Here is a 26,962-nt window from a genome sequence, read left to right as displayed (position 1 = left end):
TCCAGCTGCCCTGCAGCCTTGAGAAGCCTGGCTGAGTGTCAGTGGGCTCCGCTGCTCAGAGAAGTGGCCGGCTGTGTTCATGTAATTGTAAAGGACTGTTTATTCTTATTTTCCCTTGTCCAGCCAGAGATTTCAAGCCATTGGGTGGGATTAGATAACCGCTTACCTTTTCCATCTTTAAAATCCCCTGATGAGTACTGCAGCAATGCATGAACTAAGGAGGCATTACGATTTTACAGTCTGACTGGGTGCTTTTTTAATTAAAAAGAGAGAGATAGAAACATCAATGATGAGAGAGAATCATTGATCACTGCCTCCTGCACGCCCCACACTGGGGATCGAGCCTGCAACCCGGGCATGTGCCCTGACCTCCTGGTTCATAGGTAGACACTCAACCACTGAGCCATGCCTGCCGGTCTGACTAGGTGCTCTTTAAACGAACCATGGAAAGTGAGCCACCTCTGAGAAGCCTGTAAGCCCTAACTTCCCTTCTCCCTAATTCCTTTCTCTCCCTGGACCCTACCAACTGTCACGTGTCTGAAAAACAGTGCAGCCGCTAACGGTGCTTTTAAGGGAGAAAAGCTATGGGACACGCTCCCCTGAGAGTCAGGAAGAGGCAGAGCCTCCCCCTCAAGCCGAGGGTGAACCCTGTCCTGTCCTTCCCTCTGTGACTCACCTGCATGGGATGTAGGCTCACGGAGAGGTGAAGGGATGGAGGAGGTTGAGAATGAGGGGCAAAGAAGCGTGGGGTTGGGGGAGGACTACAGCCAAAGCCTGAGCTGGCCTGTGGGTCAGCTCCTGCAGTGCCTGGCCGATGTGAGGAACACTGGGGAGAAAGCTGGAGTTGCCCAGCTTTCTGAAGCTGGTAGCTATATTTCATTTCTCAGCTTAACCTCATCGCTAGCCAGCGTCTCTGTTTCTTTACTTCCAAAGGCAATTCATCTCTCCTCCTTTCCAGCCAAGGTAGTTGCTGAATGTACTGACTCATGATTATATTCTCCGGGCCTGTCCATTAAGCCAGCAAGATGCTTCCTTCCACCTAAAAAGCCTATTGTGTTCTGCTACCCCTTGGAAACCCCTGGCCTTACCCAATGTCACCGCACTTGGCACTGAAATGTCCTCAGCAACTTCTCCACGTACTCCCTGAAAGCCGTCGTCTCCCAGGCCTCTGAGCCCATCATTCTTTTGACAGGCACCTCCCTGGAACCTCCAGTGATGTAATTCCATCCAATGACCTTTTCCAGGCTTCACCCTCTTTCATTTCTCTGGAGCATTTGATACTCTTAACCACCATCTTGAAATACTTTTTCTCTTGGCTTTCCTCCTATCTCCTCCTGGTTCCTTCCCTGGTTCTTCCCATAATTCCCTAAATGGGAGCATCCTCTAATGTTTGCCAGTCCTCTTTTTCTTTTTCTCTCTCTCGTGCTGATTTCATCTCTGGCATCACTGGAGCTCCCACTCAATATAATGATTCAGGAAGGACCAATCTCAAGTTATAAAATTCTTACTCCCAGCACCCAAGAGTCCAGGCTCTCTGGCCCTAACTTACCTTTGAAGCCACATTTTTCTCTTAGTCTCTTTCTGGAAGGTAGTATGACGTACTTCAAAGAGCAAGCGTGTAGAGGCAGAGAGATATGATCACAAATAGTGGCTCCGTCGTTTGCTGGCTGTGAGATCTTAAGCGAGTACTTTGAACCTTTTTGTTCTCACTTGTAAAGCAAGGATAAAAATAGTACTTAAAAGAGATATTTTAAAATTTTTGTATTGAAATATAATTGACATACATTATATTAGTTTCGGGTGTAAACAGCATGATTCAATATTTGTGCATATTGTCAAATGATCACCCCAAGTCTAGTGAGCATTCCTCGCCATACATAGTAACAAAAGTTTACTTTCTTGTGATGAGAACTTGTAAGATTTACTCTCTTAGCCACTTTCAAATATACAGTACGGTATTATTAATGATAGTCTCCATGCTGTACATTACCTCCCCTAGGCTTATTTATTTTATAGTTGGAAGTGTGTACCTTTTGACTCCCTTCACCCATTTTACCCACTCTCCACCCCACCCCCCTCTGGCAACCACCAATCTGCTCTGAAAGAGATGTTTTTGGCACTTCAAGGGAGTGTGTCTGACACCTCACAAGTACTCAACAGCTAAAAGTTACTTTTACTTTTGTTAATGCAGTAATATGAACAACCACAGACTTTTTAATCAACCACCAAATACTGTGTGCAAGGTCACGTGGGCCGAGGGGGAAGCTGTAGGTGCCGCAGCCCACAACATCCACGGGGGTGAGGACAGAGGGAAGGGAAGCACACAGGGTGTTCCTCGTGCCCATCCAGTTAGCATCAGTCCACTGTGCCACACCCAGTTCACACCCTGGATAAAATCCACCGGGGTGGGGACGGTCTGGTAATGCGGGCTGGGAGAGTGAGTATTACACATGGCTATGTTATGAACCGGTCTTATAAATAAGCTGAAGAACTTCACATCCATTATCTCAACAGAATCTTTATCATAACCCTAGGAAGTAGGTACTGATTTGAGCCTGAGTTGTGGGGTGAGGAAACCGAGGCTTGGGACTTAAGAGTTTGCCCAACGTCACACAGCTAGTAAGTGATAGAGCCAAGACTCGAACCCAGGCTGGCCCAGGTCCAGAGCTCCAGTGCTTCTTGACCATTTCACCCGATTGCTTTAACTTGGGGGCTGACTGAGACACACAGGCCCACGGCAGGCCCGTGGTGGCTGCAGCTGACGTTAAAATTACTGGCATCTGTGCTGCCTGTTTCCAGGAGAACAGACTCTCTCCCGTTGACATTACAAAGTAACTCCACCACAGAACCAGCCCTGGTCGCCACCAGACATTCAAGCCAACTATTAGAAAGCTACGTTACAGAGAAGAGAACTGTTTCTGAAGTTAAATCACTTCCAGAGAAGTGCCGCTGAACTCTGAGCAAATGTGGCAAACGATTGGTTGAAACTCCCTCTAGAATCTGCCTGCATAAGCCAAGAGGCACTTAGCTCGACTGCAGTCTTTGAAAATGTCCATAACCTCCTAAAATAAAATGGTTGTGGCCTTTAAGCTTGTAAAATGTAATCATTTCCATTTATGAGTGGAGTCGATTGTTTCACAATTCGAACACTGTTTACCTAAGAACCAGTAAAATGCACAAGAAAGGAGAACCGGCTTTGGAGTAAAACAGATTCCTGTCAACAGCCTAGTCCAGATACTAAAAAAAAAAAAAGAGATCTCAATTTCATATGCTTTCTAGGGCTCTTGTGCCCAATTCAGGCAAAGGCTGCTGTTGAAAAGTTCAGCTCACTTATCCCAGTCAACCTGTAGAGACAACAGAGGATCTAGAGTAAGGTCTAGATCATCCAGGACCAGAGAGCAATTGCTCGTAGACATTCCACTTCTATACCAGCGGGCTTCATGCTTTTTAAATTATGGACCGCTTTGAGGGTTGAATGAAAATTGCCACTTCTTCCAAGAAAAATATGCCAACTTTGGAGTCAGACATGCTTGGAGTTGAGTCTCTGTTTTAAAATATATTTTTATTGATTTCAGAGAGGAAGGGAGAGGGAGAGAGAGATAGAGATATCAATGATGAGAGAGAATCATTGAACCGCTGCCTCCTGCACACCTCCTTCTGGAGATAGAGCCTGAAGCCTGACCAAAATTGAACCATGACCTCCTGGTTCATGGGCCGACATTCAACCACTGAGCCATACCTGATGAGCTGGATTTGAGTCTTGACATCACCACTTAACAGTGGAGCTATTTTAAAATATATTTTATTGATTTTTTACAGAGAGAAAGGGAGAGGAATAGAGAGTTAGAAACATCGACCCCCACTGGGGATGTGCCTGCAACCGAGGTACCTGTCCTTGACCAGAATCGAACCTGGGACCTTACAGTCCGCAGGCTGACGCTCTCTATCCACTGAGCCAAACCGGTTAGGGCAGCATTGGAGCTATTTTAGGCAAGCTACTTAACCAAAGAATACCTTGATTTTTTTTTTAACCCATAAAATGGAGAAATCATAGTGTAAATGTCACAGGGTTGTGATCCTCATCACAATGCATTAAATGAATTGATGCATTAAGCACCTGGAGAGCAGACAAGGGACTGTAGTGTAGTCATTCAGAAGAGACTCTGGAATTCGAATTTACAACCTAGTAACTCTGGGATCACTTAACTGCTCTGATCCTCAGGTTCTCCATCTGTAAAATAGGGGTTATAGTCACAGTGACCAATTTCATAGGGTTGCTGTAAGGATGACATGAGTTACTATGCATAAAGTACTTGTAGCATAGCACATAAACACTCCCAAAAAAATCATAGCTATTATTATGATCTCAGTGTCTTGCACATGGCTGGTATTCAATACATGCTACCTAGTATTCACCTCGGATGGCAAGCATCTAGGATAGGACCTGCATCCACTCTACGCAGTTCTTGCATGGCTAATATACTATTCTGTATGGATACTCTTTTGGTATATAGTATTTACATTATCAGCTGACTGATGCAAAATATCCCACACAATTGGCTGCACATGAGAAGAAAATAAACTGATGCCATGGCCCAAGCTATAGAGTGACTTATATTTCAATGACTCTTGCTAAGACAGTAGCCATGCAGAATATAAACCCAGTAAATACTAGTCAATGGGCCCTACATTTTTCTCTAGCTGGCATTTCCAAAGCGTCTTATGAAGCAGAGTATTATGTTCTCTGTGTTGTATAAGTCAGAGTTGCTCAACCAGGTTCTTCAGACACACTGTGGTCATTCCTCGGACAAGGAGCAGGCACCCAGATCACGAAGCCATTGTCTGATCCACAGACAGGCGCAGTCACATACACCAGTGATTCTCCAAGTGAAGCCTCCATGTGGGGTCACCCTCATCCCTGGGAACCTGTCAGAAATGCAGACTCTCTGACCTGCAGAATCAGAAACTCTGGGAGTGGGGCCTAGCACTGTGTTTTAACAAGCCCCCTCGCCCCCACCAAGGGGGTTCCAATACCTGCTCTGATGTAGAGGATGCTGGTCAGTACTTGAGATTCACAGAGCAAGTAAGTCCCCAAGCAGTACCGATCTCAGAGAAAACTGTGCTTCCAAAGAGGAAAAGGACCCAGGAGTGTCCTCCTGGTATCCAAAATACCCCTCTGATTTCAGTAGGGCCCGGATCCGCTTCATTGTTCCTGAGGGGTCTGAGGAGCTGCCATGTGGAACCTGCTCTCCTACAGAACTTGTGTCCAGCTAGTGTCAGCAAATGTAGAGCAAGAAAGATTTGTAAAAAGGCAGCAGTCTTGGGGCATCCGGGAATAGGAAAGGAACCAGCACAGGACCTGTAGGTGGGGTGGGTGGCATGAGTATGAACTTCAGTTCTTTTTCACCCCTTGCTATTGGAGCCACCTTCCAGTCCCGGAGAATGTAGCTCTGCTTTTTATCTGTGTGTCTGCTTCAAGTTGAACTCAAAAGTAGAGCATTCATACCCTGTTCAGGTTAGAGGCCAAAAGTCACAAGAGGGGACCCCTGCTGTACACAAATGTAGGTGGCCCTCACACAATCCTCACCTCGTTTCCTGTGATAATCACTTACGTGGGGGAAGCAGGAAATGGAAGGTTAGTAGTAAGCCCTGTCACCCAGAGGAGTCATTTCAAATGTATTAGCACCTAAGGTGTAACTTCCCGAAGGTGGAAAGAGATAAAATCACTGAGTCTGTCCTCCTCATCCACCTGCCACCTACATAATTGGAATTTTTTAAAACCCTGCCCCATGATCCATTGCTTCCCTATCTCAGGTTCCTGTATCTAGAAGGTCCACATGTCCCCACTTTGTATTCAGCACTCAGGTAAAAGAAGCCATCAACATCAGCCATTGAGACAGTCCTGTCATACTCACATCTGACTCACATCTAAGTGACTCGCCTCTCCAGTGTTCTCCCCACAGTTGCCCTTCAGAAATGTCTAAGGGAAAGAGGCACAATCGGATTGGAGAAGAACGTATCAACTTCTACATCAGCTTTGATTTTTCTCTCCCCCACCCCAAATGATATAATTTTTAAAAGCGCACTGGGGCAGATGTGTGTTTACTTTTGAGAAGTAAAAATGTTAACATTTAAACTGAAAGCCTGTTTCAGTTTTAAGGTACTTAATTGCCTTACAGCGTATAATAAACCAAGCCCATCTTGTCATTCAACTAATGGAGGGAGTGATAAAGAGATAGGAGCCTGGGACCCTATTCATTCCCGTTTCCCTTTGTACTGGGTTTACTTTGGCACCGTGCCTCGTGTGTATTTTACACTTCTTTACATTTTGTACATCCCTGTATGACAAATACTTGTCAAACAGAAACTAAACAGATTTATAACCCCTTAACTTGAAATGAGCCAAAATTGAACTGCCAAAACTTTATGACTTCATTTTCTTTCATAGTTTTCCACTACATTGGTTCAAACAGACAAACCCCACTGGAGGTCAAGCAGAGGTCATTTCACTTTCATTACTAAAATATAATTTACAATATGCCAGACCTAAACAAGTTTAGCCTAAGGGGTTTGTATAATGTAAACCATCTGTTCCCCAACAATACAGCTAATTTCCTGCCGTTACCGTACATCTACTGGCTGCTTCTTTAAGGGTTTTTATGATTTTTTAACTAGTTCAGGATTTATGTGAAATTTGAAAATGAGTCTGTAGTTAAGACTCATTTGTACCAAGTAACTTGAGCATTTAAAAAATGCAAATCACTGTGTAAATTGTTCCCCTGAAACCCAGCTCCGCGCCGGCTTTTTCTGGGCACTTCCATGCCGGCTGCAGCACAGGTGTTTGCAGGAAAGGTTTTGTGAAATCTGCCATGTTCGTTGCTTTCTGTGCTTCTTTCCAAAGCACACCCCCAAATGGGGCTCTGACCAGCTCTGGCGAACCCCTCCCCCTCCCTGTTAGAGGCTGGAGCAGAGCGGACACCCTGTGCTCGGTGACCCACCAGGTACTGGTAAGAGATGGCAAGACACACTTTGGGTCGAAATGGACTCGTGTGTGTGTCTGAACAGGGAGGCGGAACCATTCTGACTCCACTGAGTGGCCACACACTGAAGGCTGGCCTCACAGCCCCGCAAGGTGTCAGGCCCCAGGCGGAGCCTTCAGAGACATGGCAAGGCGCCCGGGGATTCCCGGCCAGCAGGCGTCTCTGGTTTCAGACAGAATGGCGGGGCCCAAAGCAGAAGGCCTTGCCCACACGAGTGCAGCTCTTTGGGGTCCTGCAAAGTCTTGATACTTGTGAAAGCCTCTTTCTTCACCTGTGAAATGGCTCATTTGCGACCTGGGTGTAGAGGACTGTGGGCAGGCTTCTTCCTCATGAAGCCCCAGGGGCCACGTGCCCGGCTGGTGCCACCGGCCTGTCCAGCCCCTCTTCTCCTCCAGGCCCCGGAAGTTTGGCTCGCTCGCTTCCTTTCCCCGTCTGCCACCATCCGCTCTGCCACATGGGTTCTTGTCCCTCCATCTTCATCACCCATCCTCAGGCTCCAAATACAGTCTCTGTCGTTTTTTTTAAAGACTTTTGTTTAAGAACACTAACAACTACAGGACAACAGAGAAATATTAACAAGAGGAAACTTACCATATATTGTTTTAATAGAAGGCATTATAGACGCCTGTCTAGAAATCATTTGTATTTACTCCACTTCTTAGATGACTTTCCTAATAAGAAAAGTAAGGTTGATTTAAAGAGTACTTAATAGGTGAAATTGCTTTCATACATTGTTGCATCTAATCCCTAGTGTAACCATGGAAGCTAGATGTTATATTATTTCATAGCTATGAAATAGAGGTTCAGAAAAGTTAAGAAACTCACCCATGGCCAGCCAGCTAATATATAGGGCCTACCCCACAAGGTTGTTGTATTAAATGAGTTAATACTTGTTCAGTGCTTAGAACAGTGTCTGGCACATAGTACATGCTGTATGAGTATTACCTATTAAAAGAAAGCAACAAGTCCAAGATGCGAATTCCAATTTGTATGAGTCCCAAGTCACATGGGTTGAATTATACCACATTGCCTATGGGTTAATTTCAGCAGGGGCAGGAGGAGGGATGAGGAGTTCTAATTCCTCATTATATCAGTCTACTATTCCTTGGGTTTAGTTCCTAATTCCCATTTTCCCTCAGAAGAAGTGTATTATTCAGTCCCTTGTTCTTATCTATCACCAAAAGCCAGAGGATCCTGTTTAGATAAAAAAGGAACACCTTCTATGCCATTCAAGGGACCTTCCCATAAATTGGATTCAGTTGCATCATTAGGAAACGTTCTGATGGAAATCTCAATCTTAATGTCCTGCAGGAAAAAATCACTTTGGCTTAATCTTGTCACAAAAGCAAAATCATCTGAGTGCAGCAAGAGAAAAAAGTAGGGTTGGTTCAGTGGGTTCCTTTTCCCAGCCCCCAAATGCTGTTCTCCCAAAGGAACTCCATAGCACCTACAAGAATCCAGCCCCTATAAGCAAAATGGAAAATAGTGGATGGGCTTGTGATTGCAGAAGAAATTATCTGATTCAATCTGATGGAAAGATTGGTCATAGGTTTTTTAAATTACACACTTTTTTGAATTGGTAACATATTTGCCTGGTTCGAAATTTTAAAAGAATAAAAAGGCATGAAGTAAAAAAACCTTCCACCTCTGTCCCCTCCTCCTAGTTCTCACCTCTGAGCCCTCCCAGTAGCCACTGTTGTTCCCTGAGCATCGTTTCTTTATGCAAAGAAACATGAATATATTCTTTGTCTTCTCCTCTTTCACACAAAAGCAGAATACAATATTACTGTTTTTTGTTTTTACTTTTTATTACATTTTAAAACTAGGGGCCCAGTGCACGAATTTCGTGCACTTGGGGGGGGGGGTGCGGTCCCTCAGCCCAGGCTGCTCCCTCTCACATACTGGGAGCCCTCAGGGGATGTCCTACTGACGGCTAAGCTGCAGTCTGGCCTCCCTTTGTGGGAGGTGACCGGGCTGATCAGGGGAAGGCGCCAGCCCCATCACTCCGCTGCTGCAGCCACTGCCAGTCACCGCAGCCACCAAGGTGTTTTCATCAACACGGACTCCAGTCCCTTCACCAAGAAAAAATGACAACTTTCTTTAGGCATTTTCAAGATGTGTCTTTCATAGGATATGACATTTCTTTCTTTTCGTTTTTTTTTTTTTTTTTTTTGTATCCTCACCTGAGGATATGTTTCCATTGATTTTTAGAGAATGTGGAAGAGAAAGGGAAAGACAGAGAGAAACATCAAAGTGAGAGAAACACTTTGATTGGTTGCCTCCTGCATGAGCCCTGACCTGGGCACCAGCCAGGGAGGAGCCTGCAACCTAGGTACTTGTCCTTGATCAGAATTGAACCCAGACCTGCGGTCGGCAGGCCAAGGCATTATCCATTGAACCAAACCGGCTAGGGCAGGATATGACATTTCTTAGCCCTCCAGCAGCGGACCTTCGTTTTTTTTTCTCCAGGAGTGTGGTGGAAAAACCCTAGATCGCCTTTTTGGATTCTTATTACCCAAGTTACTAAGAATATTACCAGTAGCATACAGGGAGCTTAGCCAATGAGCAGTCAGAAAAGGTGTTTCCTCTGTAGTTCACACCGATCACCGGCTCAGCCCCTGCCCAGGCCTAAAGCCTCTGGCCGAAGCTTTAGGCCAGGGCAGGGCCCCCCCAGCTCCCTCTGATTGCCGGCTCTGCCCCTGCCCAAGCCTAAAGCCTTGGGGCCTGGGCAGGGGCCCCCCAGCTCCCTCTGATCACCGCTCCACCCTTGCCCAGGCCTAAAGCCTTTGGCTGAGGCTTTAGGCCTGGGCAGGGGCGCCCTCGGCTCCGATCGCAGGCTCGGCCCTGCCCAGGAACCCCCTGGCTCAGGCCCTTCCCAGGCTGCTCAGGGCCCACGCGGAGCCTACCTCAGAGTGACCTGGGTGCTGAGGGTGTTCCCGGGACCCAGGCAGCTGGGTGCCTACATATGCAAATTAAACACCATATTTGTTGGGTTGATTTGCATACTCACTCTGATTGGCTGTGGGCGTAGTGGAGGTACAGTCAATTTACATGTTTGTCTATTATTAGGTAAGATATGTTTTATTTGATTTCAGAGAGAGGAAAGGAGAGGGAGATGGAGGAACATCGATTGGCTGCCTCCTGCACGCCCCCTACTGGGGATGGAGCCAGCAACCCAGGCATGTGCCCTGACCGGGAATCCAATTAGCAACCTCTTGTTGCATGTGACAGCACTCAACCAACTGAGCCACACTGGCTGGGCTTTGCTTTTTATTTTTAACTTAGGATTTTGGAGATCTCCCCATATCAGTACATAGAAAGAGTCCTAATTTGTTCTATATAATACTTTGTTTACTGGCTCCACCATAATTAATCGGATTTCTCCTCTAGGTAAACATTGAAGTTGTTTCTAACCTTTTGCCATTACAAACAATACTATAATGAACACATAGATCAATAAGCTTTAATTTACTGAATAAGCAATGCATTAACTATTAGTTTCAGCAGAAGTAGCTTTCCTATTAGACATTTTCAAATACAAACCCCATAAACTCTGCTTGAACAAATAAATGAGACCTACTTATAATAATACTAGAGGCCTGATGCATGAAATTCATGCAAGAGTAGGCCTTCCTTCCCCTGGCTGCCAGCGCCGGCTTCCCTCTGGCCCCCGGGACCCGGCTTCCCTCGCAGCCCCGGCTTCATCCGGAAGGTCATCTGAAAGGACATCTGGCAGGACGTCTGGTCTAATTAGCATATTATGCTTTTATTATTATAGATTTGCAGAGAAGAATTAATGTTTTGAAATCCTCAATTCCATTTTGTCCTTCTAACTGGGTGTTTTGCTGGAAGTCTATTTACACTTATAATTAGGTTAGAGGGCATTTTTGCCCTGGAAAATGTCAGCCTAGAACAGAGCCGATCATCATGAATTCTAAATTAGTAGAATTTGGATTAGAGAAGGTTGTGTTTTTTTTTACTTAATTTTCCAAACTGTTGTTTTAAACTCCGTGTGGAGAGCTCTGCATTCCAGATGGATTTGCAGCATTGTCAGCTTCAATTGGGATCCTCAGAGCAGCATTCTTTTCCCCAAAAATAAAGATTTAAGGTACAGGGATTATTTCAAAAATCCGTTTATGTACAAATGCATTGCTTTTATGACTTCTTCCCTAACAAATTAGAATAAATGTCAGGCTAGATCTGAGGTGAATTTTTAAAAATAGGAAAAACACAGGACCCAGTAGACATTTACTGCCAAGATCAAATGTCACCATTTAATACTTATTTTTATTGTGGGGCACATGCTTTCCCCCGTCTGTGTTAAGGGCAGTCAGTCAACAGCCCACTTGCAAAGCCATAGGAATATCAATTGGTATGAAGGGAAATGCAAGACATTGGAATCTGATTAAGACAAAACATACAGCAAGGTAATAAGAGTCAAAGTTAAGTAGCATTTACCACGTGTCAGACAGCATGCTGAGTACAAATGTTAACGTATTGAAAGTTCGCAAGAATCCTACAAGATAAGTAAATTGTATCAAGTATTATCATCTCATTTTACAGACAAAGGAATTGAGGCATGAGGTGGTTCCATATTATACCTGGGGTCACACAGATGGTAAGTGGAGAAGGCAGGATTCAAATCTGATTGGCTGGCTGTAGAGGTCATGCGTGCAACCAGCCACCACCCTGCTTCTTGCACATAGGGGCATTCAGACCATAAAGCCAAAGGACTCTAGAGGAGGCCAAGACTATAGTGGTCACGGAGTGCTTCAGAGGAGGCCAGGCTTCAATAAGCAGAGAGGAGCACATTCCAAGCCTCCCCACCTCTACTGTGAGCACCGCGGGACAGTCTTTCATTTGGTTTCTCGTGCTTTTCGCACAATAAATATCCCAAGAGTAGGAGAGCATTGCAGGAATAAAGGTATTAGGCAATAATGTGCGCGGTGGTTTAGGGTGGAGAGCAAGGAGACCTATTTAACTACAGTGATGCTGTCACAGAGAGGAGTAGCAAGGGTGGGCAGGTGAGGGCCAAAACACAGACACTCCAAGTGCCAGGCTAAGAATTAAGGCCGTATCGTCTGCAGCAGTGCTTCTCGCGCTCTGATGTTCACTGGGATATGTGGGGCCTGGAAAAGCACATTCTCATTCAGTAGGTCAGAGGTGGGCCCCGGAGTCCTCATTTGTAGGAAGCTTCCAGTGATGCTGATGTTGCTGTCCCAAGACCACAGTTGGAGTAACAAGACGCTAGGCAACAGCAGGGAACCATTGTTGGAGCAAGGGGTGTAGAAGGGTGAGTTGGGGAGTGATGGACAAGAAAGTTGCCAATGACGGCTCCCCTAAGTTGCAGCCAACCATTTAAAATGTATATGCCTACAGTAATTTAATCTAATTTATAGAACCTTTCTCTCTGTGTCCCACCCACTCCTTCCAGGTGCCAAGAAGGTGCCTTAAGAAGTGTTTTAGCCCAGCTGGTGTGGCTCAGTGGATTGAGTGTCGTCCCATGGACCAAGAGGTCCCGGATTTGATTCCCAGTCAGAGCACATGCCGGGCTGTGGGCTCAATCCCCAGTAGGGGGTGTGCAGGAGGCAGCCGATCAATGTGTCTCTCATCATTGATGTTTCTATCTCTCTCTCCCTCTCCCTTCCTTTCTGTCTAAAAATCGATTTAAAAAATATTTCAAAAAAAAAAAGATGTTTTCAACCACACTTTTCCTTTCTTTCATACAGAGCAAGGCTAAGGAATTGCCACTTTCTGCTGTACGTTTCATGGAAGAATTGGGCGAATGTGCCTTTGGAAAGATCTATAAGGGCCATCTCTATCTCCCAGGCATGGACCATGCTCAGTTGGTTGCTATAAAGACCTTAAAAGACTATAACAACCCCCAGCAATGGACAGACTTTCAACAGGAGGCCTCCCTGATGGCCGAACTCCACCACCCCAATATTGTCTGCCTTCTAGGTGCTGTCACTCAGGAGCAACCTGTGTGCATGCTTTTCGAGTATATGAATCAGGGGGATCTCCACGAGTTCCTCATCATGCGGTCCCCGCATTCTGATGTTGGCTGTAGCAGTGATGAAGATGGGACTGTGAAATCCAGCCTGGATCATGGAGATTTTCTGCACATCGCCATTCAGATCGCAGCTGGCATGGAATATCTGTCTAGTCATTTCTTTGTCCACAAGGACCTTGCAGCTCGCAATATTTTAATCGGAGAGCAGCTTCACGTAAAGATTTCAGACCTTGGGCTTTCCAGAGAGATATACTCCGCTGATTACTACAGGGTGCAGAGCAAATCTTTGCTGCCCATTCGCTGGATGCCCCCCGAAGCCATCCTGTATGGCAAATTCTCTTCTGATTCCGATATCTGGTCTTTCGGGGTTGTCTTGTGGGAGATTTTCAGTTTTGGACTCCAGCCCTATTATGGATTTAGTAACCAGGAAGTGATCGAAATGGTGAGAAAACGACAGCTGTTACCCTGCTCCGAAGACTGCCCACCCAGAATGTACAGCCTCATGACAGAATGCTGGAATGAGATTCCTTCTAGGAGACCAAGATTTAAAGATATTCACGTCCGGCTTCGGTCCTGGGAGGGACTCTCCAGTCACACCAGCTCCACGACTCCTTCAGGAGGAAATGCCACCACGCAGACCACCTCCCTTAGTGCCAGCCCAGTGAGTAATCTCAGTAACCCCAGATATCCCAATTATATGTTCCCAAGCCAGGGTATTACACCACAGGGCCAGATTGCTGGTTTCATTGGCCCACCAATACCTCAGAACCAGAGATTCATCCCCATCAACGGATACCCAATACCTCCTGGATACGCAGCGTTTCCAGCTGCCCACTTTCAGCCAGCAGGTCCTCCCAGAGTGATTCAGCACTGCCCACCCCCCAAGAGCCGGTCCCCAAGCAGTGCCAGTGGGTCAACGAGCACTGGCCACGTGACCAGCTTGCCCTCATCAGGATCCAATCAGGAAGCAAATATTCCTTTACTACCACACATGTCAATTCCAAATCATCCCGGTGGGATGGGTATCACCGTTTTTGGCAACAAATCTCAAAAACCCTACAAAATAGACTCCAAGCAACCATCTTTGCTAGGAGACTCCAATATTCACGGACACACCGAATCTATGATTTCTGCAGAATTATAAAATGCACAACTTGTTGTAAATGTGGTACACAGGAGAAACTAGAAAGTCGTAGAAAAGATTTATATTCAAATGTTTTTATTAAAGTAAGGTTCTCATTTAGCAGATATTGCAACAAGTACCTTCTGTGAAGTTTAAGTTGTGTCTTACCAAGCAGGGCAGACACCAGCCGGAAAGAAACATTGTGGGATTAAGGCCTCATCAGGATGTGTGCCATGACATTGGGATTTGTTCCAAGTACTGAAACCTGCAAACCAGCGAAGAGGAAAAGATCCTTGTGATTAAGCATCAAACCAAAAAGGAAAGTCAAATGGTGCTTTGTGTATTTCACTTTCAGTCACCATGACTGGTCTCTCCCCAAAATGTATATACCGTAGCATTTGTCTACCTGCTGTCTTTTCTTCAGGACCTATGTTCAGGAATTATGTTGGTTCAATTTAAACTCTGTGCATCTTTATATGGAAGTGATGTTCAGAATCAATGAGGAAGCCTTAGGCCAAATTTGAAATCCCAGATGGAAATGAGCCATAAGACAAGAGTAAGTTCCCCTGAAGCCTTCTACGCAGTGGGGCTTCTCTGGGAAGGTGCAGAGTGTGGCTCTTTGTGAATCTCCTCTGCTGATCATGAAGGCCTTTTCTACATTTTCTTTTTCCACAGTTTACACAGCCCTTGAAATAATATAGGGCATCCAACGATAAGAAGGCTAGATGTCGATGTTGGAATTGATTATTGGTTGATAGTGATAGTTTATTTTGTTGCATTAGAAATGAGGCACCAAAGGAAGCAGGCAGGAAAATGGCCCCTCGACCTAGATCAGCATCCATGGGAGAGGAACAAGGGTTCCCATGGAGACAGCCTTGCGGGAGCTTCCCTGGACTAATACATTGACGAATAGAGGTGTGGCTGCAGATCAGCACATCAATGCTTGCAACTTCCTGTCTATGAGTTGTTCAGTGGACTCGGGGGAAGTAGGAAACTCTATGATACAATATCTAGATAATTTAAAGTTTCTCACTTTTTTTTTTCTGATCTGGAAATAGTCACAGTTTTTATCTCAGCATCAAGAGTTGAGACAATTTATTCATAGGATTAGTTGGAATACAAATACTATGAATTCTATTTTGTAAAATATTACAGTATTTTTAAAAAGCAAATACTGAGTTCTCACTTCAAAGATTACCATGAACTGATTTTTTTAAACTGATAAATAGAAGCAACATGATTATTTTTGCCTAGTTAGAGGGAGGTATCGAATGTGCATCTCATGCCATTTACCTGCTAGCCATCTTTTGCCAAGTTTAGAATTCCTATAGATGGGTTTCAAGTTCTATGTAGAAAGGAATGTTATGGTTGATTTTTCTCTTGTTAAAAAATAGCTCCTTTATTCTAAGAACAATGTCTCCAAGTCTCTTTTTTTTTTATTTTACAGCTAAAGAGACTCATAAAGAGACTTTCCAGATATAGAGTAATTCCTGGAAATTATATTTGATGAGAAGAATGTAAGAGAATTAGAAGCACATTGATGTTCAATTTTTTTAAAAATACCATTACGATGAGAAATCTAGGAAATACGTTTACCAGGATATGTTGCAGTTTTTCCAAACACTGAATCTTCAAATAAACAAACATGGACTTATAGGTACTGTGAACTTAAACAATTGGCTATATCCAAATTTATTCAGAGTTAAATTAAGACATATTTTTGTGGCATAAATAAGCTGACTCAGAAGTTACATTTCTTAACTTTAGGTAGAGGAGAATATTTGTATCCTTTTGTTGCTATGCAACTGTTTAATGATGAAGATTCAAACCACAATTTTGTATATCATACGACAATCAATTGTTTTCCAAGAATATTTATTATTTTAAGTAAATACAATTTCAGTGAATCTTGAGTTTTTCTAGGAGTCCCTTAAAGGGAAATTAGCATTCCATGAGCCAGTAAAATGCCTACTCTGGAAAAACATTGTTATGGTAAAAAATAATAATAATAATTCAAGTTAGTTTTTTATAAAGAACTATAACATTTATTTTAAACATTTTATAATTACTGAAGTCATTAAGGTGAGCAAACTAAATTTCAAAACCACTTGTAATAATGTATTTTATAATAGCACTGTGATACTACATAACACAGTCCCTTTTGTATTAAAATAGTATTTTTTCACAAACTGAAAAATATCTTTTGCTTTGTTGACAATGTTTTTTTGTAAAATGACTTTATTTTCAGATCTTTTCTTTTTTGCACAAAACTATTGTTTATGGTTTGTATCACAGAAGTGAAAATATATCTTTGCATTTTTATATCTGGTCTGTTTCCTTGTTTCCTTTTGTGTATTTGTTTTTAACTCAATAATAGATTTTCTTCAAATATATAGTGGCAATATTCAGATATCTCGCCCTACCATATCTTTTCTTATTTTCACTGCATGCATTTAATCACTGTATTACTTTAATGTTTGATTTGTTATTATGGGCATTTAAAATAGACAAGCATGGAATTGTAATGACAAAAAGGCTATTTTATATTGAGGATATATGCATTTGTATTTCACACACCAGAGATGATATTAAACACTGATTATTTTATGCTGCTGTTTATTAAAAATGTTTACCATAAAATATTATTTCCTGAATATTGCTATCATGGAAGTATTTGGGAATTTTCACACTATTTCTCCTAATGATTGATATTTCATAGAAAGAGGAATCATATTTCCTATTAACGGTATTTCAATGAAATAATATTTTTTAAAACAGGCTTTTAAAAAATACACTTGGGCATTCTTTTGCTAGTGACCATAGGTGGAGGGGGGAATCCCAATGATTTCATGAGCATATATTATCCACCTACATATGGCAAAATTTTAATTTTTAAAATCAAAATAATATATTAAATAATTGCAACCAATGGAATGTAAAAATTGGATTTAAAAGTTGCGTTCTTTTCTGCCTTGATGCTTCCAGATGAACTTAGATATCAACAATCATGTATTAGGACTGGAGAAGAAAAAGCTACGTACGTCTCTGTTTCACTTAGATTCTAACCCTATCGATAAAATAAAAGAAATGTGACCATTCAATTGCCACAGCTTACCTTTATGACTTTATTTGCCCGAAAGAAAAAGTTCCCCATCTGGCCATGAATACACACTGTCAAGGAAAATGAGTATCATTATGAAAGTTCAAAGAACTTGTCCATTTCTTCTCTTTAATACAGAAGGGACTACAATAAAACCTTCAGGGCCTTATCCATCTGTTTTAGGTACAGCTCCTGTCACCACTTCAGCGATCAAACTCAATAAAGCAATCACTTCACATGACAGTGAGATCCGAGTCAGGGTGGGTTTCTGCCTCTCACTTGAACCCCTCAATCTGCCTTTCACTCCATTGCCTTCTTATGTCGAGGCTCTTCCCTCCCACCAGCCTCAATCCTTCAACTCATCTGCAAACTCGCAGCACCACCTCAGATAAGGCCTACTACAAGTCACTAAATACTGATTTGAGAGGAGCTCTATTAACTACAAACCTTCAAAGTTTGTAGCTCTATTAACTACAAACCTTAACTACCCCTGAGGTTCTCAAAGTGTGGTCCTCAGACCAGCAGACCTTGGAGCTTGTTAGCAAAGCAGATTCTCAGGCTCCACTTCAAAGTACTGAATCAGAAATTCTGGGGGCCTAACAATTTGTGTTTTAGCAAGCCCTCCAGTATTATAAAGATTGAGAATCACAGAACCACCCTAATTTAAAGGCATAGGAGTAGAGGGTGGGGAGATGGTCATTATATCCTTAGTTTTACATATATATATATATATATATATATATATATATATATATATATATATATGCATTTAATAACATTTTAGCCACTTTAGTTACCTTAAAAAGAAATCAAGTTTATTTACTCACAAATGCAGCACTAAAAGCTTTGTGTCAACTGTTTGACAATTGGTTCTATATTTTTTGCAGTTGATCATTTGGATAGAAAACGAACAGCACCTAACCTTTGTCAAGAATATATTTCTTGTCCAGTTCACTTAAGACCCACTTTCTTGGAAAGTCACCAAAATATTTTTCCTTCATATGGACAAGCTCAAAAGTGTTGGTTTCTTAATGTACCTTTTTTCACTCCTTGCACTGATGGCCAACACAACTAAAAAACCTCTCCTCTTTGTTGCCTCCTGACAAAATTAAGGTCAAGGATAAGCTGGTCTTTCTTGGGAGGAGGGAAGACCCAACTCCCAGTGGGCATCCCCACTCCCCTGAGCTTTCTGTGACAACCTGGCCCAGCAGGGATGGGCTTGTTCTACTGTGGCTTGTTCCACTGTGTTCTTGGCCAGCTGCAGCCCAGCAGTCCTCCTTGGCTGGCCCTGAGTGCTCCTCTGCTCAGGCAATACGCCCCATTGCCTTTACATGCTCCCCGTTGCTCTGAGGAAGGACGGCAAGAGGGATCTAAGAGGGGTGCTAGAGTCAATCTCAGACTTCTTAATTTATAGCTTTGTTTTTCAACCAATAGTTCAAATGCTAAGGAGGAAATGCTATATAAGAGGAGCAGGAGCAATAAAGCACACACATAAGGAAAACTTTTGTAGCCAAAATATGACAGCACCTGAGGTTTGTTACCATAAATACCTGAGTATTAGGACACTTAACTCAGAGGAAGGAGAGACTTACAAGCTATCAAAGCGCTCTAGGTCAATGTAATCCTCTGGGAAATTAAACTGAGAAGTCTTAAAAACATAGAGACATACAAGGAGAAGGTCTGCTGACATATTTATGACTAGTTGAATCCTAAGCACCTATGAATCGCTTATTCACAAACAAGTACTAGAACATTTGTTGACCAGGCCTGACACATGCTTTTCCATAGCAAAGTGACCAGCTTAGTAAATATTTCTATTTATGAAGGGTTACATTAGGGAAAAAACTCTGCTTTAAAATTAGATGGGACATTACTTACATTTTTAAATAAATATTTCTTTTTTATACATATTGCTTTCAGAGAGGAAGGGGGACAGAGAGATAGAAACATGAGTGATGAGAGAGAATCATTGATTGGCTGCCTCCTGCATGCCCCACACAGGGGATCTAGCCCACAACCCAGGCATACGCCCTTATCGGGAATCAAACTGTAACCTCCTAGTTCATAGGCTGACGTTCAACCATTGAGCTACACCAGCTGGGCCATTACTTACATTAAAAAAAGGGGGGGGGGGTAGTGGCCCTAACCGGTTTGGCTCAGTGGATAGAGCATCGGCCTGTGGACTCAAGGGTCCCAGGTTCGGTTCCGGTCAGGGGCATGTACCTTGATTGCGGGCACATCCCCAGTGGGGGATTTGCAAGAGGCAGCTGATAGATGTTTCTCTCTCATCTATGTTTCTGACTCTCTATCCCTCTCCCTTCCTCTCTAAAAAAATCAATAATTTATATATATATATATATTTTTTTTTTAATGTAGATTTTATGCTGAACTAAAGATAATTCAGTTTGAAGGGAAGTGTCAGTCTTCATGGATCTGTGTTCTTGGTTATAAATTCAAAGACACCCAAATCAACAGAAGCAGCTGCACAAAGCCCTAGACTAATGCTCAAGCTTGCCCGGACTTAGAGGCACTTGGAACTTGCTTCAGAAATAGATGGAGACCAAGCTCCATCCTTACCACAGATGCTCCTGCAGTCCTTGGGCCTGGGGACCTTAGCTCCACTTATCCAGGGGCCCCTGCTAATACAATTCCCCGAAAGGTTTCTTTTGAGTCTATCCACATTAAAATCGCTGGAAATGAGCTGCAACTCCCCAGTGGCATAGTCTAGGGTAGTTGACTGAGTCAACCTGGTAAGACTAAAACCAATATTCAGGTAAAATGGCAGTTTAGAGCTTCATTGTACTTCCAGGGTTCGCTCTGGAATAGAGTGTGTTGGTCAGCTTGGCTGCAGGAATCACTCCAAAACCTCAGCCTTGCCAGAGCAAACATTTCTGTTTCTTGCTTGTGTCAGTTCGCAGAGGTGGGCCTGCTGCTGGTGCCTGCACCCAGGTCTCTGAAGGAGAGCTGTCCTCATGGCACCGAGAAAGGGCAAGAGGCAGAACCGAAACACGGCCACTTGTGAAAGTTCTGCTCAGACCTGCTATGTCTCCCATCCTGCTCTCGCATCTCTCAGTCAACACGTGTTGAAGCCAAATTCAGCCATAGGATGGGGATGTATCTCAACCTGCTGAGCGGTACTGCATGGCACCATCACAGCCATGGGCAGGGATGTAGAATCCTAGCTGTTTTCTCCAACCTGGAAAAATTCCTGAGCGGACAGACTTGGTAGAGCAACCCCAAAGCACCAATACCCTTCTTTCCTCTTGCATTGAGGGCAGACATCATGACCTGGTGCTCTTTCCAACTGAACTCAATTTTAGCTTTAAAATTTTCAACGTAGTGCCCTGAATAACCACCCAATCAGTCAGAAATAGCACCAGGGTGTAAATTTCTCAGCCATCCCTGCACTAGAGCAATACTTATCAAACCAGGTTGTCATCACAATTGGGGAGATTTCTAATGATTATATCTTCTCAAGACCACCTTAGGATGGACCTTAAAAGAGAAGCTACCTTAACACCTCCTATAGATTCCTTAGCATACACCACTATGCCTAGGCTTCTGTCCTTCAAGGGACCTGGTCGAAGAATGGGAGCATGAAGCACGTACTTTTCAACTGCTCCAGCACAGGGGCCGGATGGCCTTTTGTGAGTAAGGCAATCTCTATTTCTTTACCCATAAAATAATGTAACTGTAGCATAGAGGATAAGAGTTAAGGTTCTGATGTCAGATTGCCTGAGCTTAAATCTCCCCTTCACCCCTTGGTAACCATGTGAATTTAGACAAGTTCCTGAACTGTGATTTCATCCTCTGAAAAAGGATCTACTAGAACTGCAGCTAATTAGCATACATGAGCTCATTAATGTAACCTGCAGACAAGAGGGCCTGAAAACGTTCTCAAAAAAATGGGCTACAATTTCATAATTTGTCTAAAATACCTATCTTTCTGAGAATATGTATAAGTATATAGGAAGTATCTGATACATAGCAAGTGCTCAGAACGTGGTAACATTGCTATTATTCAATGTGTTTTAAACAATTTTTATAAAAGGACACATTCTTTTCTGTTGTGATAAAAAAAAATTTAGAGCACAGTATATTCTATTTTTCATGTGTATATCCAGTGCTGATGCCAACGAGCAGGGGCGGGCTTATCCCCTCAGCAATTCCATCACCTCCCTTCCAACCACCCCTAATAAACAAACATACACTGAGTATAAACACCTCCAAGACACATCCCTGAGCCAGTGATTTTCAACCTTTTTCATCTCATGGCACACATAAACTAATTACTAAAATTCTACCTCACGCCAAAAAATATTTTACAAATTTTGCCACTCTAACCAAAAAAATAATAATAATAATAATAGTATAATTTTGATTCATTCACACTGGACCGTTATTGTGTTGGCGGTTGTCACTTTTTAATTTGACAATCCAGGGGAAAAGAGGAGGTATTCCATGTTTTAAAAACTCTTGTGTCACACTGGTTGAAATCACTGCCCCGAGCCATCCCTAAACCATATGTCATCCCTTATACCTGCTCCAAACCAATTGTCACCTCAACGCCTCTCCCATGTTGAAATTCTGGAATTATCCTTAGGATAACTGAGTATGAGAGGGTTAGTTAAACCGATATATGTGAAGGAAGCCTAGAATAATTATACCTTTTAAGCAGTTCCCCCTCCCACACCCTCACACTCTTTTTTTTTTTTAATATATTTTATTGATTTTTTTTACAGAGAGGAAGGGAGAGAGATAGAGAGTTAGAAACATCGATGAGAGAGAATCACCGATCAGCTGCCTCTTGCACACCCCCTACTGGGGATGTGCCCGCAACCAAGGTACATGCCCTTGACCGGAATCGAACCTGGGACCCTTCAGTCCCCAGGCCGACGCTCTAACCACTGAGCCAAACCAGTTATGGCCCCTCACACTCTTAATGGTCTCAGTTGTACTTAGATATTATTAAATGCATCTCTCTCAATGATTGGTGTTCCCAAGTGAGGAATGCAATGAAAGGAGACCTGATTCTCCTAAAATATGTAAAGTACCCAGGCAGGCATTGCATTTCCTCATCATAAACCTCCCTAAGATCCTCTCCCAAAGGAATTCTGAGCATTATTTTTCAGAACCTTGATTATGGGGGATGGGCACCAGAGCCTGCAATAGAAAACAAATTAGGTTCCTTTAAGCATCAAGGTCCAAAAACAAAGAGGCAGCTTTTACCAAATTATCTACACAATTCCCACCTTGAAAGGGTCCTTGATGCCCAAGCTAGAGTGATGGAATGTGCCAGTTTGCCAGGGACTATCCCAATTTTAACAATGAAAGTCCTTTATCCCAGGAAAGCACCCAGTCCCAGGCAAACTTGGACTCTTGGTCCCCAAGAGCTAAAGCCAAGAAGGTGCAATAAAAGCCAGCGTGTATGGATCCAGAGGTCCTGTCTGTTAGGCAGTCACAAATATAGATATAAACACTGATCCTGGGCCCCAGCATCTCAGGTGCCTTGCAGGAAGAGACCAAATTATTTTGTAATTCACACAACTCTGAAATTGGGGGCGGGGGGGGGGGGGGCGGGCTACACTTCAACTTTACAAAGGGGAATGAAGCATTTCTTGGAGCCTAGGCTTTTATACGAGAAAATAAAAAATTTTAAATGAGAAATTTCAGGAATTCACGTCACTGAACTAGGCTGCCCACCTCTTTCTTCCTGTTTGATCTTTGAAGATTAGCATTCAGAATTTTTCCTGACATTTATATTGAGGAAGGAGTATAAGATTATTAAAAGCAGAGAAACTCAATATGGGAACGCACATCAAAAGGTCTTCAAGACAAAGGAGGGATCATATGATTTGAAACCGGAGTTACTAGAAGCATGTGTGCTGCACTTCATTTTCTAGTTCACAGCGTAACATACGTCAAAATATGATTTAAAACACGTCTCACAGCTGAGCTGGCACTTGGCGATCCTCAGCCTTCTTTTGCTCTTGAGGACGGGGGTTCAAATCCAAACGAGGTTAACACTTTGTACTGGTACATATTCCTGGTGGATGAGGAAAACAGTCTTAGAGTTTAAGTAAAACGAAAACATCTGTTCGAGTCCTGAGGGGAAGGATTGTTTTTAAGAACGAGGGAGGAGGGGTATGCTTGGTGGTGAGAGCTGGAGATGGCCTCAGTAACTTCACGAATGTTAAACCAGTACACTTTCAGTTGCCTTGCTCATCTAGGATGATGAAAATTTGTCCATGAGCCTTAGTTCAGACTTCACTTTTCAGGATGCCATACCTATCTTGTCCCCTAACCCTGTGTAAAGCCATATGGTAATGTCTACTCACTGGATTCAAATGCTTTTCATACTAAATCACTGAGTGATTGACCTTTTGCCACATGTTTTGTCTTGGTCAGTAGCTGCTCACTCTAGGCACAAGTTGTATTAGGTAGCTATTGCTAACTAACAGAAGGCCACAAACTTACTATTTTAAAACAATATGGGTCCAGCGTGACTGAATTTTCTGCTCAGGCCTCAGTAGGTGTTGGCTAGGCTGTGTTCTGATCTGGAGTTCAGGTCCTCCGCCAAGCTCTTGTGGTTGTGGCAGAATTCAGTGGCTTATTGTTATAACACTGAGGCCCTGATTCTCCTGTGGGCTGTCAGCCAGCCGCCACTCTCACCTCCAAGAGCCTACCCACCCTCCTTGCCACATGGCCCCCTTCATTTGCAAAGGGAGCAACAGAGCATCCCCCTCACATGGAATCCTTTCCACATTTTGAATTCCTGACCTCAGGAAGAGCCCGGTCTCATTTAAGGCTCACCTGATTAGGTCAGGCTCACCCAAAATCCATCATATCCATAGTCCTGAAGATTATGCAGGGGCTGGAGATCTCGGAGATCATCTTAGAATTCTGCCTACCATAAGAAATGCAATGCAACCTTTCTCTTTTCAATCCTCTAGCCCAGTGGTCTGCAAACTCATTAGTCAACAGAGCCAAATATCAACAGTACAACGATTGAAAATTTCCTTTGAGAGCCAAATTTTTAAACTAAAACTATATAGGTAGGTACATTGTTATTAACTTAATTAGGGTACTCCCAAGCTGGCCTTTGCTAAAAACTCAAGGGGCCAAAGAGCCGCATGTGGCTCGCAAGCCGCAGTTTGCCGACCACTGCTCTAGACTAGTGGTTCTCAACCTTTCTAATGCCGCAACGCCTTAATACAGTTCCTCATGTTATGGTAACCCCCAACCATAAAATTATTTTCGTTGCTACTTCATAACTGTAATTTTGCTACTGTGAATGAATCGTAATGTAAATATCTGTGTTTTCTGATGGTCGCGACCCACAGGTTGAGAGCCACTGCTGTAGAGCCTAAGACCATCGGAAAACACAGATATTTACATTAAGATTCATTCACAGTAGCAAAATTACAGTTATGAAGTAGCAACGAAAATAGTTTTATGGTTGGGGGTCACCACAACATGACGAACTGTATTAAAGGGTCGCAGCATTAGGAAGGTTGAGAACCACTGCTCTAGACCTATTGTTAGGGGGAAAGACTATGAGTAAAAGCCCCAAAAGGCATCTAGTAGGACTTAAATTAATCCACTCTCCTCTTAAAGTTACAAAAGTAATAAAAGTTAATATCAAAATATTTAGTAGTTGATATTTTTGAGCCACATACAGAGTGTTATAAATATATTAATAAGTTACAGAAATCAGATGGATTTGTTAATAAATTTATAATCTAAAAGACAAAACATAATGCACATTTAGTTGGGCCTTTATTCTGTGCCAGGCACTATTTTATACAGCAGTGGTCCAGCTTTCTTGGGTTTATACTAGTATTTTAGTTGACAGGGGACTCAGAAAATTAGCAGGAAGAAATGCAGCCCAAAATAAATACACCAAAAATAATTTTTTTAAAAAGCAATAGATGCACAAAGGAAACTATTTGAGAGCAGCAATACCTTATTAAAGAAGGCTAGATAGCTCCAAATTAAGGTCTTTGTGAGGCAGGGTTGCCTAGTGGTTAAAAGCATGGTCTCTGGAGCTACATGTCCTGGAGTTTGCATCCTGGCTCTACTGCATTCCAGCTGTGTGACCTAAGGCAGATTATGTGGCATCTCTGTGCCTCAGTTTCCCTTACTATAAAAATTAGGATTGAGAATCAAATTAATGCCTGTTAAATATTTAGAACAGTGTGCCCAGCACGCGATAAGTGCCGGTGTGGAATATCACTTACTCTTGGCAATGATTGAGTGCTTGGCAGCCTTATTTTTTTAATCCTCATAATAATCCTGAGAGATGGGTATAGGCTGCATATTAATAGATGAGAAAATATAAGTACAGGAGGCTAAGTAACTTCTTCAGGGCTATGTAGGCTATGAAAACACAGATATGCTGGGATACAGCCCAAAACTTCGGCAAGAAATGGGAATCTGAGCCCTGACTGGTTTGGCTCAGTGGGTAGAGCATTGGCCTGCGGACTAAAAGGTCCCAGGTTTTATTCCGGTCAAGGGCATGTATGTTGGTTGGGGGCACATCCCCAGTGGGAGGTGTGCAGGAGGCAGCTGATCGATGTTTCTCTTTCATCGATGTTTTTAACTCTCTTTCCCTCTCCCTCTCTGTAAAAAAATCAATGAAATATATTTAAAAAAAGAAAAGAAAAAGAAATGGGAATCTGAGAAATTAGTAGTAGTGCTCTGTTCCTGGAGCATTCTTCCAGGGCAACTGTAGGATTCGAGGACATAATATATGCTAATGGATTTCGAATGGTAACTTGCCATATGTTAAGATATTGTTATGAATACACCTGTACCTACTGGTTACTTATTACCTGATCATTTCTGATAGTCAAAGAAAGAGAAAGGATCAATTTGGAGAGGGATTTGAGTGAGGGCTTCTACAGGCTGAACCTCAGGACTTCACCCCAACCCTATACACTAGTGAGGTAGGTAAGAGTCCACCTTGAGGAACTGAGCGAGGCGGGGGCGGGGCCTTGACAACGTATCTCATTGGCCTTTCAAAGTGAAACGAAACGATTGGCCGATTGGCTCCGGAGGGTTCTAGAGGTCTGCGCCCTGTCGCTGATTGGATGAGAGGCTGTCAAGCTCCCACCTCCTTCTCCATACTTTTCCTAAGGGGCCTATTGCTTGGCAACCGATTAGCGTCTACCAGCTAAACGGATCCCAGTTACACCTGTGAAGAGAAAGAACGGGCTACCACCGCCGTAAGCTTATGCCTCTCACGCCCACTTCACGCACCAACAACCCGGGCTTGTCCCTGGTGCTAGTCCAAGTTTGCCTGGAGACTGGGCTGTGGGCTGGCGCTGCAGTGACGCACGGCGGTCAAGAACGTGCCCAAGTTTCCCCTCTGGAAGGCTTAGTTTGGAGGAGTCAGAGGAGAAGACAAAGTCCCTCTTATATGCCCAACTTAGGAGCCATTTATCTTGGGAGCACAAGGCGTTCAGCAACTCTAGAAAGCAAGTAACTTAACGTCAGTGAACCAGGTGTGGGAGCGTGACTCGCAGCCTCACACACCTGCCTCAGAGGAAAGCTGGGGAGTGCGGGGCCGAGTGCCAGGCTCTGCTGCCTTACCATGTGCTGCAGAACTTACTTCTTGCTGCAAAGAGACTTGAGGGAGTTGGAAGAGAACAAGTATAAGGTGAGTACTGGGGACCCGGAGGAAT

General features: G+C 43.3%; 1 protein-coding gene across 2 annotated transcripts in view; it reads left to right on the top strand.

The window, feature by feature from the left end:
- Positions 1 to 17,264, top strand: part of ROR1 (receptor tyrosine kinase like orphan receptor 1) — a 402,917-nt gene extending 385,653 nt beyond the window's left edge. For both annotated transcript variants that reach the window (XM_079777940.1, XM_079777939.1), the window contains one exon: positions 12,770 to 17,264. In XM_079777940.1, coding sequence (XP_079634066.1) covers positions 12,770 to 14,197 — 1,428 coding nt within the window. In that variant the 3' untranslated portion in view covers positions 14,198 to 17,264. The remainder of the gene's footprint in view (positions 1 to 12,769) is intronic.
- The last annotated feature ends 9,698 nt before the right edge of the window (positions 17,265 to 26,962 follow it).

Source organism: Cnephaeus nilssonii (genome assembly GCF_951640355.1).
Source record: "Cnephaeus nilssonii genome assembly, chromosome: 7".
Lineage (NCBI taxonomy): Eukaryota > Metazoa > Chordata > Mammalia > Chiroptera > Vespertilionidae > Cnephaeus > Cnephaeus nilssonii.
Note: the sequence above shows the minus strand (reverse complement) of the source record. Positions and strands in the feature narration are given on the sequence as shown.